We start from the raw sequence: 25,500 nt of genomic DNA, 5'->3' as shown, positions 1-25,500 counted from the left end.
ACATCATCACGTCGTCATCTCATTTGTTCTGTATTTTACAGGAACATGTAAGACACGGTCACACGCGACTTCACGCGCCAGACACGACGTCACATTACCGGCAGCCGAGCGCGGCCACGCTAAGAGCAAGCGGGAAACTCCGCATCAGCCCATCCGCCAAGCCTCTGCTTCGTCAATTCGAGCTCCCGTCGTCACGTCTCACGCCAACGCCAATTGCACCCCTCCACTCTATCACGCCGAACAAACGTCGCCATGTTCGCCGCCCGCTTCTTCGCCCGCGCCGCGCCTCGTCAGGCACTCGCCCGCGCCCCTGCCCGCGCCGGCCGCCGCAACTACAGCTCCGAGAGCCCCAAGCAATTTGCCGGAACCGAGGACAACGAGTTCAACCGCGAGCGTGCCCACATTGCTCAGCACGCCGCTGAGTCTGGCGAGTTCTGGCGCAAGCTGTCGCTCTAGTAAGTACCTAGATACTTGGGGCCGTTCCGGAGGTGGAGGGGGTTAAACGGGGCAGAGGGAAGGGCGTGGAGCCAGGGCACATGCGAGAGGATGGTGGTATCGGATCATCATATTAAAAGGGTTGTTGATAAAGCAAGAGAATCTGCTAATGCTATGATAGCGTTGCCGTCCCCTGCATCATCGTCGCCAGTGTCAACGCCAAGGTCAGGTGGGATGCTCATTGGGAGCACGTAGCCCACGAGGAACACGAGAACCCCCGCTCCGAGAGGCCCGAGTACGCATACCAGAACATCCGTACCAAGAACTACTTCTGGGGAGATGGTGACAAGGTAAGACTTCGACGGCAACGTGATGGGCTAGTGTTCTGACTTGACGATAGACCCTCTTCTGGAACGATAAAGTCAACTACCACAAGAAGGATGAGTAAGCTATTGCACAGTACGCTCCCAAGCATTGATTCAAGAATCATGCGGGCCAGCATTTGGGTCAAGTGTGGGGTTCAATGTGTATATAGTACGACGAGCGAAAGCAAGCTGGGGTAGCCAGCAATACATTTCCTTTGCGTCTGCACCTTGTCCTGTGATATGTGACATTCTGGTAGCAGCCTATACATCTTGTGATCCATAACCCTCATCCCAAACACTGTTATGTCTCATAGCCCATTCTTCTGCAACCTTTTCATCACCTCTCAATTTCGCTATAATCGCCTTCTTCATCAGCTGCTCGCACTCTCCATCCAAATACGCTGCTTTTTGGAAGCATTCCCTCGCCCGGTCGACGTAGAGTTCCGCTTTGGCGATGTTTGCGACACGGGAACGGTTTGATGTCAGCTCGCCTGCTCTCGGTGTTGAGGGGGGATGGGAACCAGCGTTCGACGTCGAGACTGTCAAGGCGGTGGGATTGGCGAGACCCATATACGAGTCTGCTAGGTGCGAGTACAGAGTGCCTGTAAGCATGGTATCTGCGCCTTCTAGAGCCTGCTCCAGACATCAGCATATGCAACTCCGTAGCGAGTAAGGATAAAAAGGCAACGTACCTGCGGCAACACGGTCTCGACCAACCTCCTCGCTTCTCGACATTCCCCCAGAGTATTCAGTATCGCACCCAGGCAGCCCACTGCGGACCATAGCGAACTTGCAAGCCGCGCCCTGAAACTCACACTTGCCGCCCGCAGCGCAACGCTGAAGCCCCTCTCCGGTTTACCTGCTTTTCTCCATAACTCTGCCTGCATTAGCAGCACTGAAACACGCTGCTGGATGTCTGCATTGTCTTCTTTGAGAGATTGTGCCAGTAATGAAATGCATTGATAGGCTAGAGGAAACTGCGATGTGGAGATGAGGTACTCAATGTACGTGTCGTGTTGAAGGAAAGAGAGTTCCGGATCGAGAGTTGGGGTAGAGGGCGAGGCTGTCGGTTTAAGGGTTTCGAGCAAATAAGTTGACGTTGACCAGTCGGATCTACACTGATGTCAGCATGAATGACTTGAATCTAGGCAGGTGCGGGTAAAATGGTACCTTCGAATGGCTCTCCTGAGCTTAATGAGGCCAATGCAAAGTATCAAGAATTGGTAAAACTTGAGCGATTTGTACACCGAGGAATCCACAGCTTCTAGCATCATGATAGCCTCGCCGTAGCGGCCGCTCTGGCTTGTAACGAAAGCTCTGCGAGCGATCGCACGGAGACGTTCTTCAATCGGACAGGAATGTGAATAGCAATCGAGGAGAAGCTCGTAATGAATGTTGGCTAGATGTGGGATGCCAAGTCGCTGATAGAATGTCCCTGTGAGAAGCATTTGACTACCGTAACTGTTGACGTTTTCTTTGATGTTGAGATGTGAAGACTGATAAATATGTTCTAATGCCCGGGGAATAGAGTCGCCCTATGTGTGAGTTAGTCCTGGTAGTCTATCAACGCGATCATGAACTACGTACCGTCGCTAGAGAAAGCTTTGCCTCGTTGAGTAAACTTGCGCAGAGCAGGCTGTACATCTTGGTCTCCTTGGCTTTCGCTTTCAAAAAGGCCAACGCATCCCTCTCAGTTCCGAGCATGCTCATGTAACCGGCACCCCTCATCTGCTTGGGGTAGGCTTTCGCCATATGATTTAGCCAGCTGAGACTGAAGCTCAGACAAGTCATGTCCTGGTTCTCCCGGGCTGTGGCAATTGTCTCGTTGATAGCAGCTATCGCTTCGCCAAAGCAGCCGAAGTCGGCCTGAAGGATAGCCATATGCAGTAAAGCATACTGGTAATGGATCTTCTCGCGAGTCTGCATAGCGTAATCGTAGTAGCGATGTAGATTGTCAAAAGCAGATGTGTAGTCTCCGGCTTTCCAGGCATCGAAGAATTGTACGAGATGCGCTTGCCGATGTACAATGCCGGACGACTTGACCATATTGCGAAGTTGACTCTTCATATCGCCAGGAACACGGTCTCCGAACCTCTGAAGCCTATCGAGTTGGAAGTCCAGGATTCGATCCAGATCGTTCAAACTCATGCCCGCTCCTTCCTCTTGATCTTCTTGTAGATTCCCGTACGCGATCTCGTACATGTCGTCGCCAGCTCTCAGACCCATCTCGGATACAACCATGTCTACACCACTTGATGCCAAGCCAGCCAATCTCTTTGTCCATTGAGCTGTTGGGGCTCTGTACCTGATAAATGAAGACCATAGTTTCATTGAATCGTCGAACTGCAGCCTCGTGAATTCCAGGTGCGCTCTACGAACAAAAGCTCCAAGTGGTGATGTCTTGGAAAGATGGATCCGATCTGGTGATTCTTGATCTTGTGTACCGTGTGGCGGAGGTGTAACCAAATCTAGGATACTGTCGAAGAGAGCGTGCAGCGCATCGAAAGAGTTCATTTCCCACATGTGTTTGAGGAAGAGATCGAGAAGAGTTCGGCCCGGCATGTTGGAGGGGTGTTCTTGAAGTACATCTTCAAAGGCATCGATTGAGAAACACGTGTCTTGTTGACTGGAGATGTTGGAGCGCTGTGGCCGAGCGCTGGACGGTGCCGAAGGAAGATTGTTTGACAAGATGAAGGAAAGTACGGGTATCGTAGCGGAATAGGGAAGACTTGAAGTGCAGTAGAGACGGGTCAAGACAAGAAGGCTGATCTTTTGCGCCGTGAGGTAGCGCGGTGTGGCCATGTTTGTTTGGCGGTTTAATGCTTGTAGCAGAACACAGCGCTGGGCGTTGACGGTGTCAGCGTTGGCGATTATCGCCAACAGAAAAACCTTTGTCGTGTGATTCCGCGCGATATGTGCATTGTATCCAGGTAAGGCAATTGCTGACTGTCAGGCAAGGCAGCGACGTCCAGGATGTGGTGTTTGCTGGAGGTCGTGGGAGGGAATGAACAACCGAGGCGGCGCGCAGCGCGTACAATACTTGTCGCGAGCCCCAATCACTACCCGATTGGTGCCTAGGTTACCAAGCCATCAATTTGCCGGCGATCTGGCGGTACAGACTTCATTTCACGACTGTATACAAGATTTCATAGTTTGATATGGATATGAACGTCTACATCTATGCAACTGTTTCCCGTGACGCATGGCCAAATCCTGAGTCTTTCCTCGCGACCTTCTTGAGATCGTTTGCACTTGACTGCAAACGCGGCACAGGAGCGCTGTTCAGAAATTCGTCCTCGTTTGTCGCATTTGTTGCCCAAATCTTGCTAATGCTCAGATCGTAGGGCCCCGGTATGCGATCTATCAAGGATATGCCCACCGTCCTCACCTTCTGTGTCAACATCTCCCTCTGTGGCTCTACGACCTGCCCATGGTTCGTCCGCACGAACTCGTTCCACCTGATTAGAATGGTTTCCCACTCGCCCGGTGTCTTGGAGTGTAGCAGGTGCTGGTGGATGTCTGTAGGAACAATCGACTCGGTCTGCACGTTGACAAAGTACTTGCGGCCGTCCGACTTGAACTGGATTGCGAGGAAGTTGTACATGCTCACGTCCCACAGGGACTTGCCAAAGATGGTGGAGCCTCGATCAAGTGTCCTCCATCCGGCATAGCCCGTTCTTTGGATATGTGGCTGGTTGTGTGGCAGTTGTGTGGATATGGTGCCATGGAAGCGGACGTGGGGGGGTTCCGTCTGGGAGACAGGATGGTGGTCGAAGTTGACGGTGGAGAAGCCGCCGATGTCTTTGTCGCTCATGCGCTTGCATCGTTCCAGATCCTCAGCGTGGTCGAAGTGCATAAGCGGAAAGGGCTTGGACGGGGAGCGCAGGCCCTCGAGCTTGAGTGCTGCGCGTGTCAGTGGCGGCGCATGCACACATGCAGCTGCAGAGCTCACCGAAGTTGGAGAGGCGCTTGAACTCGTCCAGACTCCGCTTGACGAAGCCAGGCGCGAGGCACGCCGATGTTGGTCGCATGGCTGCGTGAGGTGTGTGCTCTTCCCAGGGGCCTCGATGAGCTCACAGCGCAATCCATGGCACTGGGGTGTGAATGACGCCGCGGTAGTCTCGCCAGCCGCTAGCCGCTTTGGATGACCATTCCAAAAATCTGGGGACCGCTGCATGTGCAAACACATGCCACCACCCTCCACTGCCCGGCGCGACGACTTCCCCTCATGATACCACAGCAGCCGACGCCCCGAACCTCCGACCCTTGACTTTGCGTGCGCCTTCCTCAACCCACGCCGCCACCAATCGCCACGCGCCTCCCCTGCCTCGATGCCACTGCAAGAAGCACCCAGACCTCGAGGCCTCCGAGACGCCACAACCCAGCCGCTGCAACCACTGCCCCCTTCGTCGCGAGAGCTGGGAGAAGTCACCCCTCCAAAACAGCCAGATGGGACACCGGTAGCTAAACAAGATGTCAAGTCTGGAAAGTCGTGGGCGCATTTTGTCGCCGGAGGGTAAGACTACAGTTCACACTGGACCACGCCTTGAGGACTAACATTGTCACAGCCTGGGTGGCATGGCCTCAGCAACCTTGACAGCCCCGCTCGATGTCCTCAAGACTCGGCTGCAATCCACCTTCTACCAGCAGCATCTCGCCGCAATGCGCACCGCCCGCGGCCTGCCCCCCATCGAGACCATGTCCTTCGGCCGCAGCTCGCTACTGCACATACGGGAAACTGGAGAGATATTATGGCAGGTTCCAAAGGCAGAGGGGTGGCGAGCTCTCTTTAAAGGACTGGGACCAAATCTCATCGGAGTAGTCCCCGCACGCGCAATCAACTTCTTTGCATACGGAAACGGCAAGCGTCTGATCAGCACACATTTCAACAATGGTCAAGAGGCAGCATGGGTACATCTGTGTAGTGCAGCAGCGGCTGGTATCGTGACTGGGACCGCTACGAATCCCATCTGGCTGGTCAAGACACGACTGCAACTGGACAAAAACACACACTCGGATGGCCGCGGGCGGCAATACAAGAACGCATTCGACTGCACCATGCAGACCATACGGAAGGAGGGTGTCCGTGGCTTATATCGCGGATTGACTGCAAGCTACTTGGGCGTTACCGAGAGCACATTACAGTGGATGCTTTACGAGCAAATGAAGCTGTCATTGGCACGGAGAGAAGAGCGCGTCATTGCTAGTGGCAGACCGCCAACCGTGTGGGACCAGACTGTAGCATGGACTGGCAAGCTGACTGCCGCTGGATCTGCCAAATTTGTTGCAGCGCTCATCACATATCCCCATGAGGTTGTGCGAACGCGTCTGCGGCAAGCACCAATGGAAGATGGCCGACAGAAGTACACTGGCCTCGTTCAGTGTTTTCGACTAATATGGAAGGAAGAGGGTATGGCAGCACTCTACGGCGGTCTGGTTCCTCACATGTTCCGTGTGGTACCTAGTGCCGCCATCATGTTTGGAACATATGAAGGTGTGCTCAAGTTCCTCGGAGAGAGCAGTAACATGTGATTACCAACGCCGGTATAGAGGTGGTGTAAACATGTATAGGACTGGATGCATACAAACGGCGTTATGAAAAGTTGGGATTTTGCGACGCATACACGGCGTCTTGTATCACCACTCTGCTCCTGCCGAGCATGTACTTGTATTATGTTAGAAAGATGGAAGAATATATGACGACATGAGATTTGCGCATAAAGAACGGAATTCGGCTTCCACTCGACCAAGTGCACTTGAACAGTATTCCTGACCAGAAAACCATCTAGTACTCTCTGCATTGGTCCTTGTAATTTGTGACTTGCTTGTGGGTGTGCAAGTTCAGCAGGGCACGGTGCGACCCGACCAATCGTACATGTACCTCACTAGCGCGAACTTCGCGCCCGAACATTGATCGACTTTGACATATTAAGCATCCTCATCGCGAACGCCCAACGCTCGCCCCGAGCATAAGCCAGCCCCCCGCAATGTCCTCACAAATGCCACTCCGGGGCATACGGATACCGGCGCTGCAACGACAATGTCTCTTCCTCCGCCACCAAACCCTCCTGCACGCCGCCCAACCCACCATAACCCACCCATCCTCCCGCCGCGCCTTCTCCAGCACCCCGTCACACCCAGCAAAGCACAGACAACTCGGACAAGATAAAGCGCAAGCCATAGCTGCAGCCCGATCCCAAATTTCGCCCTCACCAAATGTCAACTTTGAGCAAGCGCAAACCAACACAGATGCCATGGCGGAGGACATTGGTCTGCTGCAAAATACTATCGTGAGGGCGCCATTCTTGGACGTGTACAATGAATCGCCCGGCCTCGGAGGGGTCCTGAGATATTACTGGGAGATTGTCAAGCAAAAGGCAACAGGTCTCTACTCGTAAGTTGGACTTTCTTCGGGTTAGGACCGGGCCTGGGACATGAGGGGAGAAGCAGAAGAAGAAGAAGGACAACACATCCGAAATTAAAGTTGAAAGCGTATAGGACTAACCTAAACCCTTAGACGATACTACTACCGCGATTGCATCCAGAAGTCCGGCTGGACAAAATATCTACCCGTCGACCTCTTCCATAACACACAATACAAAGTCCTAGCCAAGAGATACTACCAGCACATCTACAGAAGCTTCGCCTCGTACGTCTCTCCCGAAAATTCATATGACATACTTTGCAAACACACTAACACAAACCAACCAACAGAGGCAACGTAACGCCCCTCAAGCAAGTATGCCTACCACCCCTCGTAAAGAAACTTAAGCAACGAATCGCCGCCCACGGCAAGACGACCCTGAAATGGAACCTACACGAATTCAAATCCGCGCGCGTAATGAGCCACCGCGCGTCGCCCTTGGGCGAGCAGACACCAGACACAGCGTACAGACAAGTCGTTGTACGCCTCGTATCCGTTCAATCCGTCGAACGGTCTACGCCGACATCGCCCAAAATTTCCAAGTCTCCCATATCTGCTGCTCGGCTACCCTGGGTCCCAGATGCTGCGCGCCAACGAGCGGAAAAGGCACGTCAACAGAGGCAAAAATCCGAGGATGAAGGGGAGACGGAGAAGCCGGTCGCCAAGAGCGACGAGGCGTTTATCGATAATGGAGTTAAGAAGACTGTAGTCGAGTATCTGGTGTTGCAGAAGAGAGTCATCAAGGGTACGGAGGAGGACTGGAAGGTCTGGGGCTTCACCGAGGCGTCCACGCCGAGTGTGCTTGCGAGAGAAGAGCTGTATTGGTCGCAGATGCTGAACGTACAGGCTGGTGGTGCTGTATAGTGTTGGTAGCTCTGGGGATAGACACGTTGTAACAATATTTGTACATGTGATGGACATCATGAGGGCATGTAATTGTGCCTAGAAACTTCAGACGTAGCCATGTATGATGTGGAAACCCAGCTCTGAAGCTGCAGATATGCGCTCCACTCTGAACCGGACATCACGTGGAGCATGCTACATGAAAAAAGTCCACTGTGTAGAGGAAGGTGGTCATGTCATTTGAGCTCTTGCCAGTAGCAATAACGATAATCCAGGTACACGCATTCATTCGGCGCCCAGCATTCCACTGCCGCGCATGTGCTCGAACCAGCCTCGTACTCCGCCCCTCTCTTCATCCTGGTATAGAGGCGTATGACGCAAGCTTACAAAAAGCTGTGCCGCTTTAGCCGTGCCACGGACGAGGGCAGCTGGCATATCGAGGAGGCACAAGGTAGTAGTCATGGACGACTAGAAACCGTGGACCTGATTTCTGATTAGACTGTGACTCGATGCTAAATCGTGCCGGGCTGTGACTCACCTTGATCGTCTTCGCATCGAGACCAAGTCCCTCCTTCTTGTCGGTCAAGAAGTCCTGGACGTCTTTGCGCTGATCGCCCTGGAGTTGGACGACTTCGCCCATCTCGGCGTCGCTTACAATGGTGCCATTGCAGGCAAACTTCTTTTTGATCACCTTGAGGATCTTCTTCTGGTCAAATTTCTTGGGGAGACCTTGGACAGTCGTCAAGGTCTTGCGGCCATTGCGCTCTAATGTCGTGTTAGCCTGGTGCGGCTAAAGAATAGCGTATGGCAGATGCGGGCCGTTATGGGCAGGAGCGAGGTGTGCGAATGGGTTGGGTGCGTGGTGAGGTTTTTGCATCAGTGGGCAAGGGCGGTGAGGGACCTACGTTGGATACGAATATGAATGTAGTCCTGCTGAGTCTGCTTGACCTGGCCGGTATCTTCATCCGCTTCCGCGAACGGGTCTATGAATATCGTGTCAGTAGCTGCCTGGTATGCGCCTCGAGGGTCACGACTTACCGAAGGTCTTGAGGTTCTCGATGGACATACGACAGTCGGTGAGCGCGCGTGTAGGTGGGGGGTAGTTGGGTATGGATGCTTTGGGTAGCGGCGATTTCTTGGGTGGGCTGGGAGTGGAGTTGGGGTGGTTTTGGGGTGGTGACAAGTCGGGAGGGTGCAAGTGAGGGTTCCAAGGTTTGTAGCGTAGAGCAGGCTGAGAGAAAGAGGTGGGGAATGCGGCGGGAGAGGAAGGCGAGCCCCGCCGTGGTCTGTGCGCGCCAAAAGGGTGATGCTTGCCGTTCAGGGCTCGGTACCGGATGCGAGGCTGGAGGTGCGAATGAGACAAGACGAGGGTAGCATGGGACACATGGGGCGTGCAAGTGATATGGGTATTACGAGCGAGCTGACATGTATTGTCGCTTGCTCGGCGAGGACGTCGAATTATACAATTACACGGTACCGTTGCTACCTGAGTACCGGCTACGCACCAACCTCTCCTACGGCGGCCTACGACGGCGGCGCAGCAGCAAACGCCTCCGTGCCAGATGCTTGGCCCGGCCTGATAGGTGGTGGGGGGAGGAATATTGACGAGTAGGTCTGTGGTACAGCATCAACACGAGATCTGTCGGAGCCAGGGCCGAACTTACAACGAGGAGCGACATGGCTGTGATCTGGTTAGCTGTCTGAGCAAGCACAACGGGAATCGGCACATACCAGACATGCCAACCTGGAAGTAGGCGGGTGTAGTCGACGTCTTCTTCTGCTCGGGGGTCTCAGCAAGCCACGACTGGATAGCGAATACTACAGCAACCCTGCGTCGAGTCAATTAGGGAACGTGGCACAAGATGGGGAAGCCTACCAGCCGATCATCCTGTGCAGCACGCGTGATGTCAGTCATGGAGTTTTGCGCGCATCTGGGTGTTGCCTACTTGTTCCGCGTGAAGATCTGGGACACGATATCAGCCGTGCAACATGGGATTGGGAGAGCAGCACTTACAGCAGCCATGGGCAGTGTGCTCGAGAGCGTGCTCGACATGTCGTTGTCGTCCTTGGCCTTCTCTGGCTCGGCATAGGGCACGACTGCAGGAGGAGGTGGGTTAGACACGTGATCAATGGCGTTGGGATGGACGGGTCGAGCCGTGGAACCCCTATGAGGGCGCGGTGCGGCATCACGTACTCAGGTCGGCGCGGCGCATGTCTTTTCTGGAGGCCATCGTGGAGCTGGCGGTCAGGTGTCGGGCAGGTGTAGGCAGGTGTGTGGGCGGGTGGAGATGGGTGGTGGAGGATAGGGTGCAGCACTCGGACTGGGCGGCGTGAGCGGCGGCTGTGTGTCTTGCTGGGCCGGCATGGCGCTGGCCCCCGTCGTAGTGCGTCGTAGCGTGGATCCCTGCTCGCTCTATCGTATTACCGGGTGATCGACTCCGCTGTTCGCAATCCAAGATAACCTCAGACATCACGTCAACCGTCGCTCCCTCGACACGCCTCGCTCTGTCCATCAGCCCCATCCGAGCCGCACCGCCGTCCCTCCTTTGCTGCCCGCGTGTGAGGCTCGCACATGCCGCCGCCCCATCGACGCGGTTCCTGACCTCGCAGCCCTCGTCGCTCGCTCCCTTGGCCCACCCACTGCATGCGCCTGATACAACGATGAAGCCGCTGTGTGTGCGATGACTTCTCGACCTGGCCCGGGGATTCACGAATCTCTACAGACTCGTGGCAGCGCCCTGCCTCCTCGGTCCCAGGTGCAGCGCCGGCCCTCGAAGCCCGCCCACACCCTCCTTCAGCCGGACTGCATCGACCCGGCCCTAGAGGACGACCGTCCACCGGCACACACTGCCCTCCACGATGCCGCGAGGCCGCCCCCGCGAGGACGCCCGCCGCTCTTCTACACCACCATCCCGACCCACGGCACCGAGCTGCCCCTGCACTCCTTTCCCTACCAGCCGGCCGCCAACCTGCCCCAGCCCCCACGCCCGGGCTCCCTGCACCTGAGAGACGCTTCGCACCAGCGTCGCATACTGCCCGGCGGCACCGGAGTCAAAGACGCGCCCAAACCCGGTGGGCCCGAAGTCGTCGTTCCACCCGTCCATTTTCCCGGTGGGAAGGCTGCCGATCTGTTTCCATGGACCGGCAACAACCCCGAGGACAACCTGTCCGAGGCGCTAGTCAAGGCAGGCGTCAGCAACAAGCCCCAGATCATGAACGAGTCCAATACCGCACGCCCCTCGCTCATCAACAACCTCAAGAACAAGTCGGGCCTCAGCACCCTGTCGACCCTGTTCGTCGCCGTGCTGGAGAAGCGACAGCAGACGGGCCGCCTCCAAACCCCAAACACCTTCAAGCCCCCGCCGCGATTGACCCTGCGAGACTCGACCCGCGAGCAGTGGCTGCACGACTTGGCCAACCCAACCATTGGCCTTCGCCGCCTCAGCCGCACCATACCGCACGGCCTCACTGGCAAAGTGCTGCTCGAACAATGTCTGAACAAGCACATTCCTCTGCCGAGAGCCCTGTGGCTGGCCAAATGCGTAGGTATCAACGAGCTGCGTGCGCATAAAAGAAAGGGCCAGGCCGGTACCGTGACATGGGGCAGAGGCTGGACCAGTTCGGTCGAGCAATTCATAGACGGCGTCATCAGTACCATTGGCCAGGGTGATTGGAAACCCCGCATCACCTACGCCCTCCAGCTTGCGACCCATCTCTACAAAGAGCATCTGCTCGACGACGACCACTTTCTCGACTGGATAGTCAATGGCTTGGATACCTGTCCCTCGGAACGCCTATTTATCTGGCTGCTGGTCGTTTCCATATCACACTACTGGACCGCTGTAACCTGCTGTCGACGCCGCGGCAAACGTCTCGCCGAGTCATTGCTCACCCAGCTCGACAAAATCTATCGACTTGAGGATCTGCGACCTTATATCGCCGTTTTGCAATACCTTGAAAACACCATTGTCCGCTTGCTCGCCACACGACCTGCTTGCCTGCTGCTTCCGACTGCGTGGGCCAGATATTGTCCCCTCTTGCGGAATCTCGCTGAAAGGAAGAATCATGCACATGTCATGCAAGCGATCCGGAGGCTCGAGCTGAGGAACGCTAGGCTCCTGCGATCGCCGAAGAAAGTTCCTTCGGCCTCACAGACACCGGCTGGCCGCGTCTATCGGGTACTGGACTCGGTAGACTACAGCAAGCCAGTGCGTATTGAGGACTTGTCCTGTGACTGCATGGAGATAATCGCCGACGCTCCACGCTTGATCGGTGTTCTCCTCCAGTGGGCATGTACTTATTACCGAGCAGGAGCACACAGGATCTATCTGGCGACGCGATTACTTCGTCGATGGAACCACCTCGGCGCGGACGTATATGACGGCATAGTTTCACACCTCCGCGACATGACGTGGGTTGCTACCGGCGATTCAAATATACTCTTCAAAATCGTTGCTGAACTGGTCCGTTCAAAGACTTTCGCTACTGGGCGCTACCTTCAGTGGCTTATTGCTACGGGATCTACAGGTCACAATACAGATCTGTCTTCAGTAAGTCATGCCCCACAAGTTCCATCTGTTGGTTCTAACTATTCGATAGCCGCAGTCCTGGCCGTTGCGTTTGATCACCGAGATACCCCTCAGTGGGCTACCGGACCAAATCCGTACATTGCGGAGCACACTCCTCCGTGGAACCTTACACTCCGCCGAATTGGAACAACGAGCTCTTGGCTACGCTGAGCACATGATATCTCAGACCTTACCTACCTTGTTTGGCATCTACAGTACCACAAATAAGCTCAACGACGAAGAGCTAGACAAGCTCAGTTCGACGATCAAGCTCGAACTGGGCATTTGGTTGCGTCAACACGTCGCTCAGTATGCCGAGGTTAGCGCGCAGTAAGTATTCTCGTAAATTAACCATGACTTCGCTTACATTATACAGCATACCCACGAAGGACTCCTCAGTCGAAGAAACCGCCGCGGTCTCTCTTCTAACGCCCTGGGACTTTCACACTGTAAGATCGTACCTTGAGCGATTCGGAGACCTTGCTATCCTTGCGGACATTGTCGGCGTCGCAACTACATCCTTGGACTCCAGTGTTCTTGCTTCTGCTGCGGACACGATCAACTACCACGCCAGAACCTTTCGTGCAATAGGTGCCTTTGACCCACTGTTTGCTAGAATTGCCACAAGATATGCCGCTCTACGAACTGTCCGACTCCCGGATCGCGAATTACTGCTTAGTCTTGCCAGTCTAGCTCGTACAGCACAAGCTGATGGCCAACTCCCCCAGCTCCTCAACTATGATTTGAGCCAACTGAACCAAAGGAACTCTCTTGTAGCCTGTTCACCAGCCTCCGACAACATGGGTGAGGTCATGCAAACAGGATCGTCTTCCAATGACGAGATTGAACGCATACTTTCGAGTGGTACCAGCATGGATCAACAGATGATGGGACGAGTACTGAGGAAGATCGTCAGCAACCTAGAGGAACATCTAGCCAAGGGCTCTTTCCACTTGAACAATCACCATGCATGGTTCCATCGGCTGCGCTGCTTCGATGAGCCGACCTTCGACATGGTCGTGAATGAATGGCTGCTTCTGAGCTTGATGGCTCAAAGGACTGATACCCTACGGGTAGCCTTGCCTACACTTGTTGGTTCAGGCTGTATTCCTTTGGCGTCCTTCCTTGATTCACTCAGAACTTGCATCGCAAAATTCAAGACCAATCCTTCTGAAGGTGGCCTCCAAACTGCTCTCAAAGGCATGATGATCACTCTGCCGTCTGACGCTCTAGTTCAGTCTTGTTCGCCGCAAGATGCATATCGATACCGCTTGGAGCAACGAAAGCTCTGCTTGGAAACCGAAGGGTGCTTTACGCAATGTGTTAGTGAGGTGATTGGGCTTGCTTCAACCATTACTTCTCAGAAGGCTCAGGGACAAGTCTCAGAGTTCCTACGCAGTAAGCCCATGCTGCATGTTCTGAAACATCGCATTGCCGGCGATCCAGGATGCTTGTCAAAGTTGAACAGGGATGCCTCGAGTCATTTGCTCAAGCCGTCGTTGGACAGCCTACTTGACCCCAAAGGTCACTTACGGTTGCCCGACAAGAGCCCCGAACAGCAGGTACTTGCAGTTTTTGCACTTACTAGCGAGTTGTCTTTACCAATCTGCCAAGCGACTATCGAGCAGCTGTTCTCATCTAGTGCAACCGCGCTGGGAGGCTCCGGTGAGGTACTTTCTGCTTCCCTCTTGAGTGCCATCAAGACAGCAGTGGAAGAGGATCAACCTTCAGGACTAGGGCTACTTGCGAGCTTGGACGCTGCTCTCACCGACCAAATACGACAGCACGCTGAACGCGAGATCTTGAATGCCTCTAGCTTTTTGTGTATGACATCCACCGTCAAAGTAGAGGAACCAGAGAAGGTCTCGCCCGCAGTAGTACAAAAATATCTCACTGTCATCGATCTGACTTCCAACAAGCGCGCGACATCTACGGAACAGATTGCGCTTCTCCAAGCCTTGGTCGAGAGGTTCAAAGGCATAAGTCAAGCTCTTGAAGACAACAGACTCTCTGTTCTAGAGATTTATGTTTGGTTGAACGCCCTACTTCGTCTGGTAGTATCTCATGCACCGGACATGTTGGCCGAGGCTACACATCCACATCAGACCGCTTTGATGAGTGCCATGGCTGCCTTGCTCATGCATCCGTCTTTGGAACTATATCCTACGATTACCGAACATGTCTTTGATGTCACTGTGTTCTTGGCCGATTACATAACGGATGACGTTCGGTTCCACGTTACTCGGTTGGAAGGAGCAAGGCTTGCAAGCGATGCGCGTTGTGTCTTCATCCTGGGAGTAACGGCTCCCGTCGACGGCTGGCTTGTTCTGGCCAAGCCCGTCAACACCCCTCTGGTCCAGGCATCGTCGCAACCACCGACACCAACGCCCCTTCAGAATCAGCCATCACCGTACCAGAGCCCGCAGGTACCTGCGAGTGGCTCTGCAACACCGCAACAACGCTATTTCCAACAGCAACAACAAAGACAACAGCAAATGCAAGCGGCTCAACAGGCTCAACAGATACGTGCGCAGCAGCAGTACCACCAGCACCCGCAGAACAAGATGCTGCCCGCACAACTCCAAAGAACCCCGTCAGGCCAGGCCTCACCCTCTCCACTGCAGCAAATGTCGCAAATGCAACAGATGCAGCAAATGCAACAGCGCGCCATGCAACCATCGCCCGTCTACTCGCAGCGTCCTACTCCTGCAGCGGGTCAAGGCCAATCTAGTAGCCAGAGCCAGATGATTGCGCAGGCGCCGGGCAAGCTTCAAATGAGGCAAGACCGGGAGATACGGCACTATCCTTTTGTACAGCCTAGGTGGGAAATTCTAGCCGAATCTTCTGGTAACCCGAATGGAAATGAGACTGCAATCAACTTAAGTCTCTTTGGTGCGCGGAAGGTGTAAGTACACAAGTATCATGCCACTTTTATTCTATGTTCAAGTTCTCTCGTGGGATAGAACACCTTCGTTTCGTTCATGTCGTTTTCTCACGTTCGCTTTTTGTCTCTTATGTTGTTGGACTTCACACTACCTTCACCTTTCAGTTCTAGAGCATGAAGCGAGGCGTTTTCCCGGGTTACTGCTATGATCTGCTCATGACATTGCATTACACCGGAGTTTTTTGCGGGACGGTTTTCATCTGCATATAGCGTTAAGGGACTATATAGGGTATTTTTTTTTTGGCCATTCGCATTGCTGTGGCAGCCATACAGTAGGGCGTTGAGGTTGGAAAGACTTGAAGCATTGATGTTTTTTGTTTTTCTAAGATGCACCACACATATTGATTGGGTTCAAATATTTGATACATCTGGTTGTACCAGTACATGATGCTTTCACATGAATTGGTATGCTAACAATCCTGTCTGCTTCCAGACAAACATTTGCATGCCATTGTAACACACACAAGGTATGGATCTTGGGTATTAACATGTGAACAAGTCACAAACGTCGTCTTGTCCAGACTAGACGTTTTCCCTTGAGTTCAACGCGAATCCGATAACCACCAAATTAATGTAGCATGTACGGTAAGGTGGAACATGGGCCCCGTCTCGAGTGTTGCTGAACACGGTCACGACAGTATGGAAACGTCGAACTGACGTTGCCATGTGGCGACTACGTCGTTTCTGATGCAGTGCAGAAAGCAGGATGCGTACGTAGCGTGCAGATGTTACCAAATGCTCAGCCGAGCAATATCAGGTAGATGGATAACTCGTATCATCACCGTGCCTCGTCAAGTCTCGTTCTCAGTGTTGGGGCTGGAAGAGGGCTCAGCCTTGAGCTGGGCTGCTGCCCCGGGAGTCAAAACCTCTGATCCTTTCCCCTTCAGCGCAGCGAGCTCTTTTTTCAGTGCATCCATCTCTTGGTCCTTTCGGCTGATCAAGTCGTCCCGCTCTGATACCTCCTGTTTCAGCTGCTTGATGTATTCGATGGCGCTTTCAACTTTTGCCGCTTTGGAGTTGTTGGAGTTTTGGGCGTTTGTATCGGGGCTTTTGGCGTCTGGAATAGCACCAAGCTGCGGTGAAGGGAGAAGAGCCTGCATTTCTTGGAGGGCCATATTTATGCGATTTCGGCGGCCTTGCTCGGCGATCTTGTGAGATGTGCGTTTTGAAGTGAGGTTAGTGGAAAGTGATGTGGGGTAGACGACTCCGGGGACGGTGGTGCCATCAAGTATGTTCTGGTAGTTTGACTTGGATGCTAGGAGAAGGGCGTGGGTGTTGTCAGTTACCCCTGTTGCAAATTAGATTAGACAGCAAATCAGATACTGAGGGGTACTTACCACTTCCGCCGTCGGGTAGTAAAGGCTTTATGCTTGGTGAGATCTTGGGCCTCAATGCAGGGCTGACAAGACTCGAGCTAACGCTGTTCCTCTTCTTGGGGTTGCGCGCCAGTTTTGGGTCCTTCTTGCCATTAGTTATAGAGAAGGCTGGACTCGTTGGGGTAGACATGGCGTCCAGCATCGGACTAGGTCTGGCCGACATGGAGGCGCCTGGCGTGCTCAGAGGATTCAACTTGGGTGTCTTCCGCGCAGACATACGAGAGGCGTCACCATCACCATTCCGGATAGCTGTATCGATTCTTGATAGCCCTGGTCTGTCTAGTGATGCCTCTGGTAGGGTGAGATCCTCCAGCATTGGTGGTGCTTCTTGGGAGCCACTGACATCGGGCGAAGGTTGTATCCGCATGAGAGATGCAGGAGTGGCCGGAGTGCCGTTCTGGCTGCTGCGCTGGGCCATCATGGCAGGGGAAGCTGTTGAAGAAGTAGGCTTCGGCGGCGGTCGCATCTCCGACAGCATAGGCTCAGGAGATATAGAATCGGTTTCTGAGCTTTCACGAGTCCTTGGCACATCCAGACCGTTGGCAGACGGGCGTGTCAGTCGCGCATCCTGCATGAGTTCGGTCACCTCCTTGGGTGGAATGAGAGAGGACACAGTTGCTTTCCGCCTGTTAGGTTTAACGATAGGGGACTGTCGTACACGGCCGTTGCCGTTTGTGCGCGGCGCATTCCTTTTGTTGGTACTCCGTAGACTCCTGCGTCCTTGTTCCTGTGGCACCAGGGCAGGTTCCCCTAGCATGTCCATATCCACATCGATGGGCGAGTGGCCTGTCGAGCTCCCGGATGTTGTGTGCTGCGACTGGTGGTGCACATGCTGTTGGCTCTGGGCATTCAAGGCAGGGGATGTAAGAGGGCTGAAGTAGGCTCCGGGCATTGTGAAGTCGGGAATCTGGAAGCGCGCATCGTGGGGCGTCACGGCAGGCGAAACTAGTGGGGTGAAAGTCTATACGGGTCAGTGGGATTCTGTGGTAGTGTCCGAGTCCAACATACCGCATCGTCCTTGCGCATATGGTATCTCTGGTCGAACAGCGACTGGTGGTGATCTGATTGTTGGAGATAGCGATGGGGGTCGCCATGCATTTCTATGCTATTTGGCGTGGGCGGAACACCCTGGTGTGGGCGGTAAATCTGGTCCTGGGCCTGGGTGAAAGACGGGGTGCCAGCCTGGCTGTACTGGGCCATGCCATAGTCGAAGAAAGTGTTGGCTGACTGGGACAAGCCATGGCCAGGCAGATTCTGGGCGTGCTGTCTGGCGTTGGGGCCATGATGGTGGTCCTGGGGAAGTTGCGGGGGAAACTGGCCCTGGAGATGGTGGACATTGAGCGACTCGGTCAGATCGGCGAGTTGGTTCCCATTAGAGGCGGGTCCTTCGTGATTGTACCCATCGATGCTGAAGTGCAGGTCAAGATTGTCGAAGTCGATGAATTCAGCGCCGGCAAAGTCTTCAGCGGGCGGGTCCATTTGGAAGTGCTCGGCAGCACTCCACGACTGCGCAGTCGAGCTGTTCATGTCGTCGGCGCGGGACCCTGGGCGGAGGGGAGAGAGAAAATTGGCGTTGCGAAGATGGGCGGGTGGGGCTGCGCGGGATTGGGACCGGGTTGCTGCGTCTGCTTCGCATGTGCGTCGGCTCAAGTTCGCGTCTGGCGAGGGTGCAGCGGGCTGCGACTCGGGCGTCGCTCTCTCCAGCGGATACTGAAGAGAGTGTCGTCGGGGTCAGGACGAGGCACTGCACGAGAAGAGGCCGGGTGGTAGGCCCCCACGGTGATTTGATAAGACTGGGCTGGGGGGGCAGTTCGCCCGCGCACGTCGAATGCAGCGCGGCCTATAGCCCACTGCGGCTTGCAAAACCTGGCCTCGCGTCCTCAGCCTATTATCAGGTGCCGTGCCAGCACCCAGCAACTAGCCCACATGACATTCAGCCTTGGCCCGGTCGTCGAGTTGGGTGCATGGTGTTGTCCAGCGGCTCACAGATGACTTGACTCGCGCGCGTGGGATGCACACCACACACATACATAGACAAGAGAACAGCTACTGCGCAATGCCCTCGTCATTCACTTGATTCGACTGCTGGGCCGCGCTTCAGGGTCTGCGAAGCTGCAGCGATGGATTGCATACAAGACTAGTCGGCCAATAGTGCCGGTCCCGCACTCCACCGGGGGAGGCGTAGGCGAGGACAGCTGCCCTTTGCATTCGTTCCTTGTTGACTTGCGTCCCATGCCAGTGCATGGTACATTGGACATGGCTGCGCCAGCCAGCTGGTCGAGCGAACGGCAGACTCGGGCTGCCTCGTCCTGCAGCTGCACGTGAAGGCGTCTGGTTGGGCGAAGCCATGTTTGTTATACGGCAGGCTGATTGGGCTGTAGCGCGACTGACTACGGTTGTTTGCCGGTGGAGCGCGCCATGTCGATGCGCCTTGTTAATCTCGTTTGCCCTAGCATGTAGCCACCTACCCCTTCCAGCAAGTTCCCGCCTGTCCAGATGGCCTCGTTTCTACGGCGACATGTCGAGGCTGGCTATGACAAGCACTGGTCACATGTGGGAATGTCAAAGACGACGACAGTGAATTATGAGAGTGCTTTTGTCTCGTGATTGTAGAACCTAAAAAGCCGCCGTGACCGACCAAAAGAAAATGCAGAAATCCCCGCTGCGCTGCAAACATCAACTGCAGCGAGCTCCGCATCCGAGTAATTTACACATTGCTGAAAAGTACATGGCCCGTCTGGTGGCCTCGCTCCCAGGACGACTGCGCGAGACTGGGCCACTCCGGGTCCTTGGGTATTAATCAACTTCCTCCTAAAGGGTAAAAGAAAACAGGCTCTGCCGTAAAAGGGCCCCGCAGAACGCCGGTAAAGGACATGACCACCTGCATCTTCTTCGTCGTTTACATTACGATGCAGCAGCCGTTGCTCTGTTGTGGCGCGTAGGGGTCGTCGCGCTTGTCAATCTGGGCGTGCGTTAGTCGAGTGAGCCGAACAGCTTGGGCGCGAGTACTGACCGTTCCCCATCGTGACGGTACCATCCAATCTTTGGGTTCTTTATCCGTGAATGCAATGAGACTGCGGGTGCCTGTTAGCCGTCTTGTTCGTCGGGGCACGGCGACTTGGTCCTAAACGTACTCTAACGCGGCTTCCGATACGGGTATCCTGCGGCGCTCGAGGTCCTCGCGCAGGCGCTGGTTGAGTTCGGTCAGACGTCGCAGCTTGAGCTCGGCCATGCTCTGCTTCTTGCTCTTGCCGTCGCCGCCCGTCCGTATCTCGTAGGGTGCTTGAGCCATCATGACGGGCATGGGGCGCGTGTGAGTATTATGGGGGTGCGAGGGGCGTTGGGGTTGATGGTATTATGGGGGGTGCGTCGTGGTGCGACGTGACTTGGGCGTGTCGGGCGTGCGGCGCGGACAGGGTGAGCTGGTGAAGGGAGAGTAAGGAGCGAAGGACGGCCAGCCGGGTGAGCCTGCCGCCGAGTATCAGCGCGAGAGCAAGGCTGCTGCGAGGGCGTTGACGACGAGTTGCTGAGATGGGCGACAGGTGAAGCACGGGAACCAGGAGAGGTGGTTGGAAGATGAGGGCCCTCCCCTTGATGGGTCTGTTCGTCGGGCCCCAACGCTTGCGGTATAGCGCCATATTGGGTTTAACGAGCGCTTTGTCCTCGCCCGCCGCCACAGCCAATCTCTCGCCATCGTGTCGTCGACCCAAGAGGAATCCCGTGACTCGAGGTGCGCGTTGCATGCGACAGAGTGACTGCCTGCGACCGCACCGTAGCCGTCATTCACTCAGACGCCCCAGCGCGCCTCCGACGTCTGGCAGCCGCGTGCATCTGCGGGGAGTCGGGCGCGAACCTGCCGGCGCCTGGGAATACCTCGCCCGCTCGCTTACTAAGGCCTACCACAACCATTTTGCAGACCTGACTCCGTCGCCGTGTGAGACCCGCCCACCCATATCTCAACCCCAAGCCCTCCGCTGCGTCGCCTGCCTGCTACAAAGCCCATCCGACTCGTGCAGTTGGATCCGCGACCTCAACTTGCCCAGCATGGCGCCTCCACCGCACTCCAAGCCGGAGAACACACTGTGCGCCCCGCCTCGAACAAGCCCTCTAGGCCGCACCACCACTGACACGCTCCAGGAAACGTGCCCAAGAACTCATCGGAGTCGAGCAGCAGCAGGCTGCCCTCCAGCTACTCCACGAACATGTCACCTCGAAGCGCACCCGCAACAGCCCCATCGCCTCGCTCGAGCCTGTCATGATCCTCTTTGTCGAGCTCTGTGTCGACCTACGCAAGGGCAAGCTGGCCAAGGACGGTCTCTACCAGTACAAGAACACCGCCCAGAACACCAACGTTGGCACCATCGAGGTAGGACACCCGCCCAAGGCGTTGTCGTCGGCTGGCACTAACCCGCCATAGACTGTCTTCAAGCGCTTCATCGAACTCGCCGAGCAAAAGGTCACCGAGGCCCAGGCCAAGGCAGACGAGGTTCAGTCCTCGCTCGAGCCCTCTGACGACAAGAACGTCGACGATCTAGAGGCCACCGAGACGCCCGAGTCGATCCTCCTCTCCACCGTCTCTGGCGAGCAATCGCGCGACCGCACCGACCGTGCCATTGTAACACCATGGCTCAAGTTCCTGTGGGAGACCTACCGAACCGTCCTGGACATCTTCAAGAACAACGCCCGCCTCGAGCTCATGTACCAGTCGACCGCCCACCAGGCCTTCCAGTTCTGCTCCAAGTACGCCCGCAAGACCGAGTTCCGTCGTCTCTGTGAGCTGCTCCGCAACCATTTGCAGAATGCCGCCAAGTTCTCCTCTCAGATGCACGCTATCAACCTGTCTGATCCAGACACCCTACAGCGCCATCTAGACACCCGCTTCCAGCAGCTGAACGTGGCCGTTGAGCTTGAGCTGTGGCAGGAGGCCTTCCGCAGCGTCGAGGACATCCACACACTGCTCAGCTTGAGCAAGCGCCCAGCCAAGAACATCATGATGGCCAACTACTTCGAGAAGCTTACTCGCATCTTCTTGGTCAGCGAGAACTACCTCTTCCACGCTGCCGCCTACAGTCGATACTACAACCTCCTTCGCCAGTCCGCTGCAGCCGTTGCATCTGGCCAGAGCCCCAAGAAGGATAACCCTGCTGTCACGGAAGCCGACATGACCAAGGCTGCTTCTTTTGTACTCCTCTCTGCTCTCGCCATCCCTGTCATCAGCACTTCCCGCTCCCGCGGTGCTCTCGTTGACGTTGACGAGGCAAGGAAGAACAAGAATTCACGCCTCACCAACTTACTCGGCATGTCCCAGGCTCCCACCCGTGCCATTCTCTTCAAGGATGCTCTCAGCAAGGGTCTGCTCAAGCGTGCCCGCCCTGAAATTCGCGATCTTTACAATATCCTCGAGGTCGATTTCCATCCCCTCTCCATTTGCAAGAAGATCTCCCCAATCTTGTCTCAGATTGGTGCTGATGAGGGAATGGAAAAGTACGTTGGCCCGCTCCAGCAGGTCATCCTTACCCGCCTGTTCCAGCAACTGTCTCAAGTCTACGATTCTGTTGAGATCAAGTTCGTGCTTGGCCTCGCCCAGTTCCCTGAGCCGTTCCACGTCAGCGCCGGTACCATTGAGAAGTTTATCATGAACGGATGCAAGAAGGGAGACCTTGCCATCCGCACCGACCATGCTACTGGTGTGCTCACCTTCGATTCTGACGTCTTCTCCTCGGCTAAAGCTATGCACCCCGGTTCAGGTGCCGGATCAGCCGAAACTGAGTCTCGCTCTGTTCAGCGTCTGCAGAGCACCCCAGCTGAGATTGTCCGATCTCAGCTCACTCGTCTCGCTAAATCACTCTTTGTCACTTGCCAATACGTCGATCCTTCGTTCAACTCGGAACGGCAGCGCAATAAGGAGGCCGCTCTTGCACGAGCCAAGGAAGGCGCCGAGAAGGAGCATCAAGAGATACTCACCCGCCGCGACATTATCTCCCAAAAGAAGGAGGCTGCGCTCAAGGCTCAACAGGCCAAGGAGAATGAAGAGCAGACCAAGAGGCTCATTCGCCAACAACAGATCAAGGATGAGGAAGCTCGACGCCTGGCCGAAGAGCAGAAGCAACGTGCTGAACAGCGCATCAAAGCTGAACAGAAGCGCATCCAACGTGAGGAGATGGAGAAGCAAATCAAAGAGCTCAAGGCGACTACCAAGGTCGACATTGAGCTTCCTGAGGATCTTGACGATCTCGATTCCCAGAGAATACGCTTCTTGAAGCTTCAAGCTCTTGAGAGGGAGAAGAGCCAGCTCGGCGAGCAACTCCGCATTGCCGGCAAGCGTATCGATCATTTGGAGCGAGCCTACCGCAAGGAAGAGATTAAGCATCTCAAGACTGACTACGAGAAGCAGCAGGAAGAAGATCTCGCAGCATATGAGAAGGCCAAGGCTGAGGAACTGAAAGAGTCAGAAGAGAGGCACAAGGCAGACGTCGAACTCAAGCATCGTCTGTCAAGGCTGGTTTCCCCATACCAGACCTTCGTCAAGACCGTCAAGGAACAACGCAAGGCTGAGTTCGAGAAGCGACAGAAGATTGCACAGAAGGAGCTCGAGAGCAAGAAGGCCGCACGTGTCAAGGAGGTCAAGGAGCGTATCGCTAGGGAGAAGAAGGAACGCGAGGAGGCCGAACGTCGCCAGCGAGAGGAGGAAGAGCGCGAGCGGGAGGAAGCGGAGGCCAAGGCCAAAGCTGATGAGGAGAAGCGCGCGAGATTGGCGGAGATTAAGGCACAGAGGGAGGAAGAGCGAGCGTCAGTAGTACCCGTGGATCTCCACAACCATACACTAACAATTTGCAGTGCCGCTATGGAGCAAGCGCGTCTTCAAGCTCAGCGCGAGGAAGAGGCCATGGCCAAGCGGAAAGCTGGTGCCGGTGCCGCCCGTGCTGTTCCGGACCGAACGTTCTCTCGCGAGCCAGCTGCGGAGTCTTCTTCGGCTTCTGGCCCACCAAAGATCGCCCTCCCTGGTGGCAAGCCCAGCTGGCGAGAGCGTGAGGCCATGAAGGCCGCGGGACAAACTCCTCCCCCTGCCAGCTCATCTCCAGCGCCCGCACCGGCAGCTGCTTCACCAGCTCCTGAGACCGAAGCCCCCAAGAGGAGCGGGTACGTCCCACCAGCACTCCGCCAGGGAGGCGCTCCTGGGGGTGGATGGCGCGAGCGTGAGGCTAGCGGCAGCGGTCGCGCGCCTCCTGCCCGTGCCGAGCGTCCTGAGCGCACCGAGTCTCCTGTTACTGGTGGCCGATTCGAGGCTGCTCGCGGAGGAGACCGATGGGGTTCGGACAGGAAGGCATCGCCTGCCAACGCCGGTGGCTATGTCGCCCCTGGTGTCCGCAGCAGTGCACCAGCCCGTGAGGGTGACGGCGAGCGTGAGTCTAGGCCTCCTGCGCAAGCACCGGCTGGTGGGAAGTACGTCCCTCGTCATTTGAGGGACAGGCAGTAGAGTACGACATTAAAAGCAAGGCGTTCGTTTCCTCTCTACGCTTCCTACGATTGACGACATGATCAACTGCGGGTATAGGAAGGACATGATAGCGTAGGGGAGTTTGTGCTTCTTCTTAGAGCTGGGCGGTAAGGAACCTGCGCCTACGGTATGTAGTCTTCTTCATAAATGCATTTCCGATTGTTCCAGAGTTTGGGTCCGCGTCTTGTTTGCTCATGACATGTGTGTTGAGTGGTTATGCCATCAGCAAGGTATGTTCCTATTCGAGAGGCCACCCTCTAGACGTTAGCTTGGATCCTGCGTATCAACCTCAGCAACGACACTACTCATCCACATATGTCCATCTGCAATCATCTCTACACCTGGCATTGATCAATTCCATCTCAAGAACGACCCTACACACACGACAGACATGCAGCATATTCACGCCATCCACAGAACACAATATACACTTCCCCGACCTGTAAAATGTCCTCGATTGCGCAAGGATACATAACTTTATTTGATATTGATGTGTTCAATATTCGTGCTTGCTTCTACCATAGAGCGGCAGAACATTCCGTCGAGAATGTGTAACGACATGGACTGAGGAAGCTAGAAGTGAATAGAAACGGTGAACAATGTCAATGCCTGTTCCTACAGCTAGCGCCCGCCGAGATGCGAATTTGGATGTATATGTATACTGTCATCTGTATGAGGGCTGAGAGCATCATAACTCTCGCAGCGAACGCGCAGAGACAGTTGTAATGTTTGGGGTGGGGCGAAAACGTAGTACTAGACCATCACCAACCATCGTTATAGGCCGCAAAGTCAACATCGAAGCCATCTTGCCCTCTACATTATCCCTCCTCCAACCCCACACGCCACAAGACGACTCGCATGATATCAAGAATTGACTTTGTAAACTTATCATTTCGCTACCTCATCCCAGAGAGCCCCAGCCTTGTACAAGCCAAGCCAATAGGGTCAAATCCGCTCATCTTTTATCTATACATAACTCAATTCCTTTCAATGTCCATTTGGTTAACCAGTAACAAACATCGCAAATGAGCCAGCCCATGGTTCGAG

The 25,500-nt window shown here is 55.1% G+C and overlaps 11 protein-coding genes across 11 annotated transcripts; 5 read left to right on the top strand and 6 right to left on the bottom strand.

Moving 5' to 3' along the window:
* Positions 1-252: 252 nt before the first annotated feature.
* On the top strand, positions 253-883 carry J4E79_000363 (uncharacterized protein; the record flags this gene model as incomplete). The annotated part of the gene is made up of 3 exons (XM_049349280.1): positions 253-455; positions 617-785; positions 836-883. The coding sequence occupies 3 exons, from the start codon at positions 253-255 to the stop codon at positions 881-883; spliced, it is 420 nt and encodes a 139-aa protein (XP_049216067.1).
* Positions 884-1,061: 178 nt separating this feature from the next.
* On the bottom strand, positions 1,062-3,362 carry J4E79_000362 (uncharacterized protein; the record flags this gene model as incomplete). The annotated part of the gene is made up of 4 exons (XM_049349279.1): positions 1,062-1,433; positions 1,493-1,913; positions 1,971-2,335; positions 2,388-3,362. The coding sequence occupies 4 exons, from the start codon at positions 3,360-3,362 to the stop codon at positions 1,062-1,064; spliced, it is 2,133 nt and encodes a 710-aa protein (XP_049216066.1).
* Positions 3,363-3,978: 616 nt separating this feature from the next.
* On the bottom strand, positions 3,979-4,831 carry J4E79_000361 (uncharacterized protein; the record flags this gene model as incomplete). The annotated part of the gene is made up of 2 exons (XM_049349278.1): positions 3,979-4,703; positions 4,753-4,831. The coding sequence occupies 2 exons, from the start codon at positions 4,829-4,831 to the stop codon at positions 3,979-3,981; spliced, it is 804 nt and encodes a 267-aa protein (XP_049216065.1).
* A 300-nt stretch (positions 4,832-5,131) lies between these two features.
* J4E79_000360 (uncharacterized protein) lies at positions 5,132-6,332 on the top strand (the record flags this gene model as incomplete). The annotated part of the gene is made up of 2 exons (XM_049349277.1): positions 5,132-5,316; positions 5,369-6,332. The coding sequence occupies 2 exons, from the start codon at positions 5,132-5,134 to the stop codon at positions 6,330-6,332; spliced, it is 1,149 nt and encodes a 382-aa protein (XP_049216064.1).
* Positions 6,333-6,799: 467 nt separating this feature from the next.
* Positions 6,800-8,088, top strand: J4E79_000359 (uncharacterized protein; the record flags this gene model as incomplete). The annotated part of the gene is made up of 3 exons (XM_049349276.1): positions 6,800-7,194; positions 7,318-7,449; positions 7,515-8,088. 3 exons carry the CDS (start codon positions 6,800-6,802, stop codon positions 8,086-8,088), a joined length of 1,101 nt encoding a protein of 366 aa, XP_049216063.1.
* A 264-nt stretch (positions 8,089-8,352) lies between these two features.
* SUI1_1 (Eukaryotic translation initiation factor eIF-1) lies at positions 8,353-9,133 on the bottom strand (the record flags this gene model as incomplete). The annotated part of the gene is made up of 4 exons (XM_049349275.1): positions 8,353-8,424; positions 8,606-8,832; positions 8,973-9,050; positions 9,106-9,133. The coding sequence occupies 4 exons, from the start codon at positions 9,131-9,133 to the stop codon at positions 8,353-8,355; spliced, it is 405 nt and encodes a 134-aa protein (XP_049216062.1).
* Positions 9,134-9,591: 458 nt separating this feature from the next.
* On the bottom strand, positions 9,592-10,298 carry J4E79_000357 (uncharacterized protein; the record flags this gene model as incomplete). The annotated part of the gene is made up of 6 exons (XM_049349274.1): positions 9,592-9,681; positions 9,732-9,748; positions 9,799-9,896; positions 10,014-10,030; positions 10,082-10,164; positions 10,262-10,298. 6 exons carry the CDS (start codon positions 10,296-10,298, stop codon positions 9,592-9,594), a joined length of 342 nt encoding a protein of 113 aa, XP_049216061.1.
* Positions 10,299-10,748: 450 nt separating this feature from the next.
* J4E79_000356 (uncharacterized protein) lies at positions 10,749-15,544 on the top strand (the record flags this gene model as incomplete). Its single annotated transcript, XM_049349273.1, has 3 exons — positions 10,749-12,617; positions 12,667-12,965; positions 13,012-15,544. The coding sequence occupies 3 exons, from the start codon at positions 10,749-10,751 to the stop codon at positions 15,542-15,544; spliced, it is 4,701 nt and encodes a 1,566-aa protein (XP_049216060.1).
* An 826-nt stretch (positions 15,545-16,370) lies between these two features.
* Positions 16,371-18,482, bottom strand: J4E79_000355 (uncharacterized protein; the record flags this gene model as incomplete). Its single annotated transcript, XM_049349272.1, has 3 exons — positions 16,371-16,834; positions 16,917-17,916; positions 17,964-18,482. The coding sequence occupies 3 exons, from the start codon at positions 18,480-18,482 to the stop codon at positions 16,371-16,373; spliced, it is 1,983 nt and encodes a 660-aa protein (XP_049216059.1).
* Positions 18,483-19,854: 1,372 nt separating this feature from the next.
* Positions 19,855-20,250, bottom strand: GNG1 (Guanine nucleotide-binding protein subunit gamma; the record flags this gene model as incomplete). Its single annotated transcript, XM_049349271.1, has 3 exons — positions 19,855-19,917; positions 19,969-20,029; positions 20,090-20,250. The coding sequence occupies 3 exons, from the start codon at positions 20,248-20,250 to the stop codon at positions 19,855-19,857; spliced, it is 285 nt and encodes a 94-aa protein (XP_049216058.1).
* A 749-nt stretch (positions 20,251-20,999) lies between these two features.
* TIF32 (eukaryotic translation initiation factor 3 subunit A) lies at positions 21,000-24,432 on the top strand (the record flags this gene model as incomplete). The annotated part of the gene is made up of 4 exons (XM_049349270.1): positions 21,000-21,037; positions 21,093-21,321; positions 21,373-23,744; positions 23,793-24,432. 4 exons carry the CDS (start codon positions 21,000-21,002, stop codon positions 24,430-24,432), a joined length of 3,279 nt encoding a protein of 1,092 aa, XP_049216057.1.
* Between the last annotated feature and the right edge of the window lie 1,068 nt (positions 24,433-25,500).

The sequence above is a fragment of the Alternaria viburni genome, assembly GCF_023758015.1.
Source record: "Alternaria viburni strain BMP 2772 chromosome Unknown scaffold_1, whole genome shotgun sequence".
NCBI classification, from domain to species: Eukaryota; Fungi; Ascomycota; class Dothideomycetes; order Pleosporales; family Pleosporaceae; genus Alternaria; species Alternaria viburni.
The sequence above is the reverse complement of the archived record's forward strand: the minus strand, read 5'-3'. Positions and strand labels throughout refer to the sequence as shown.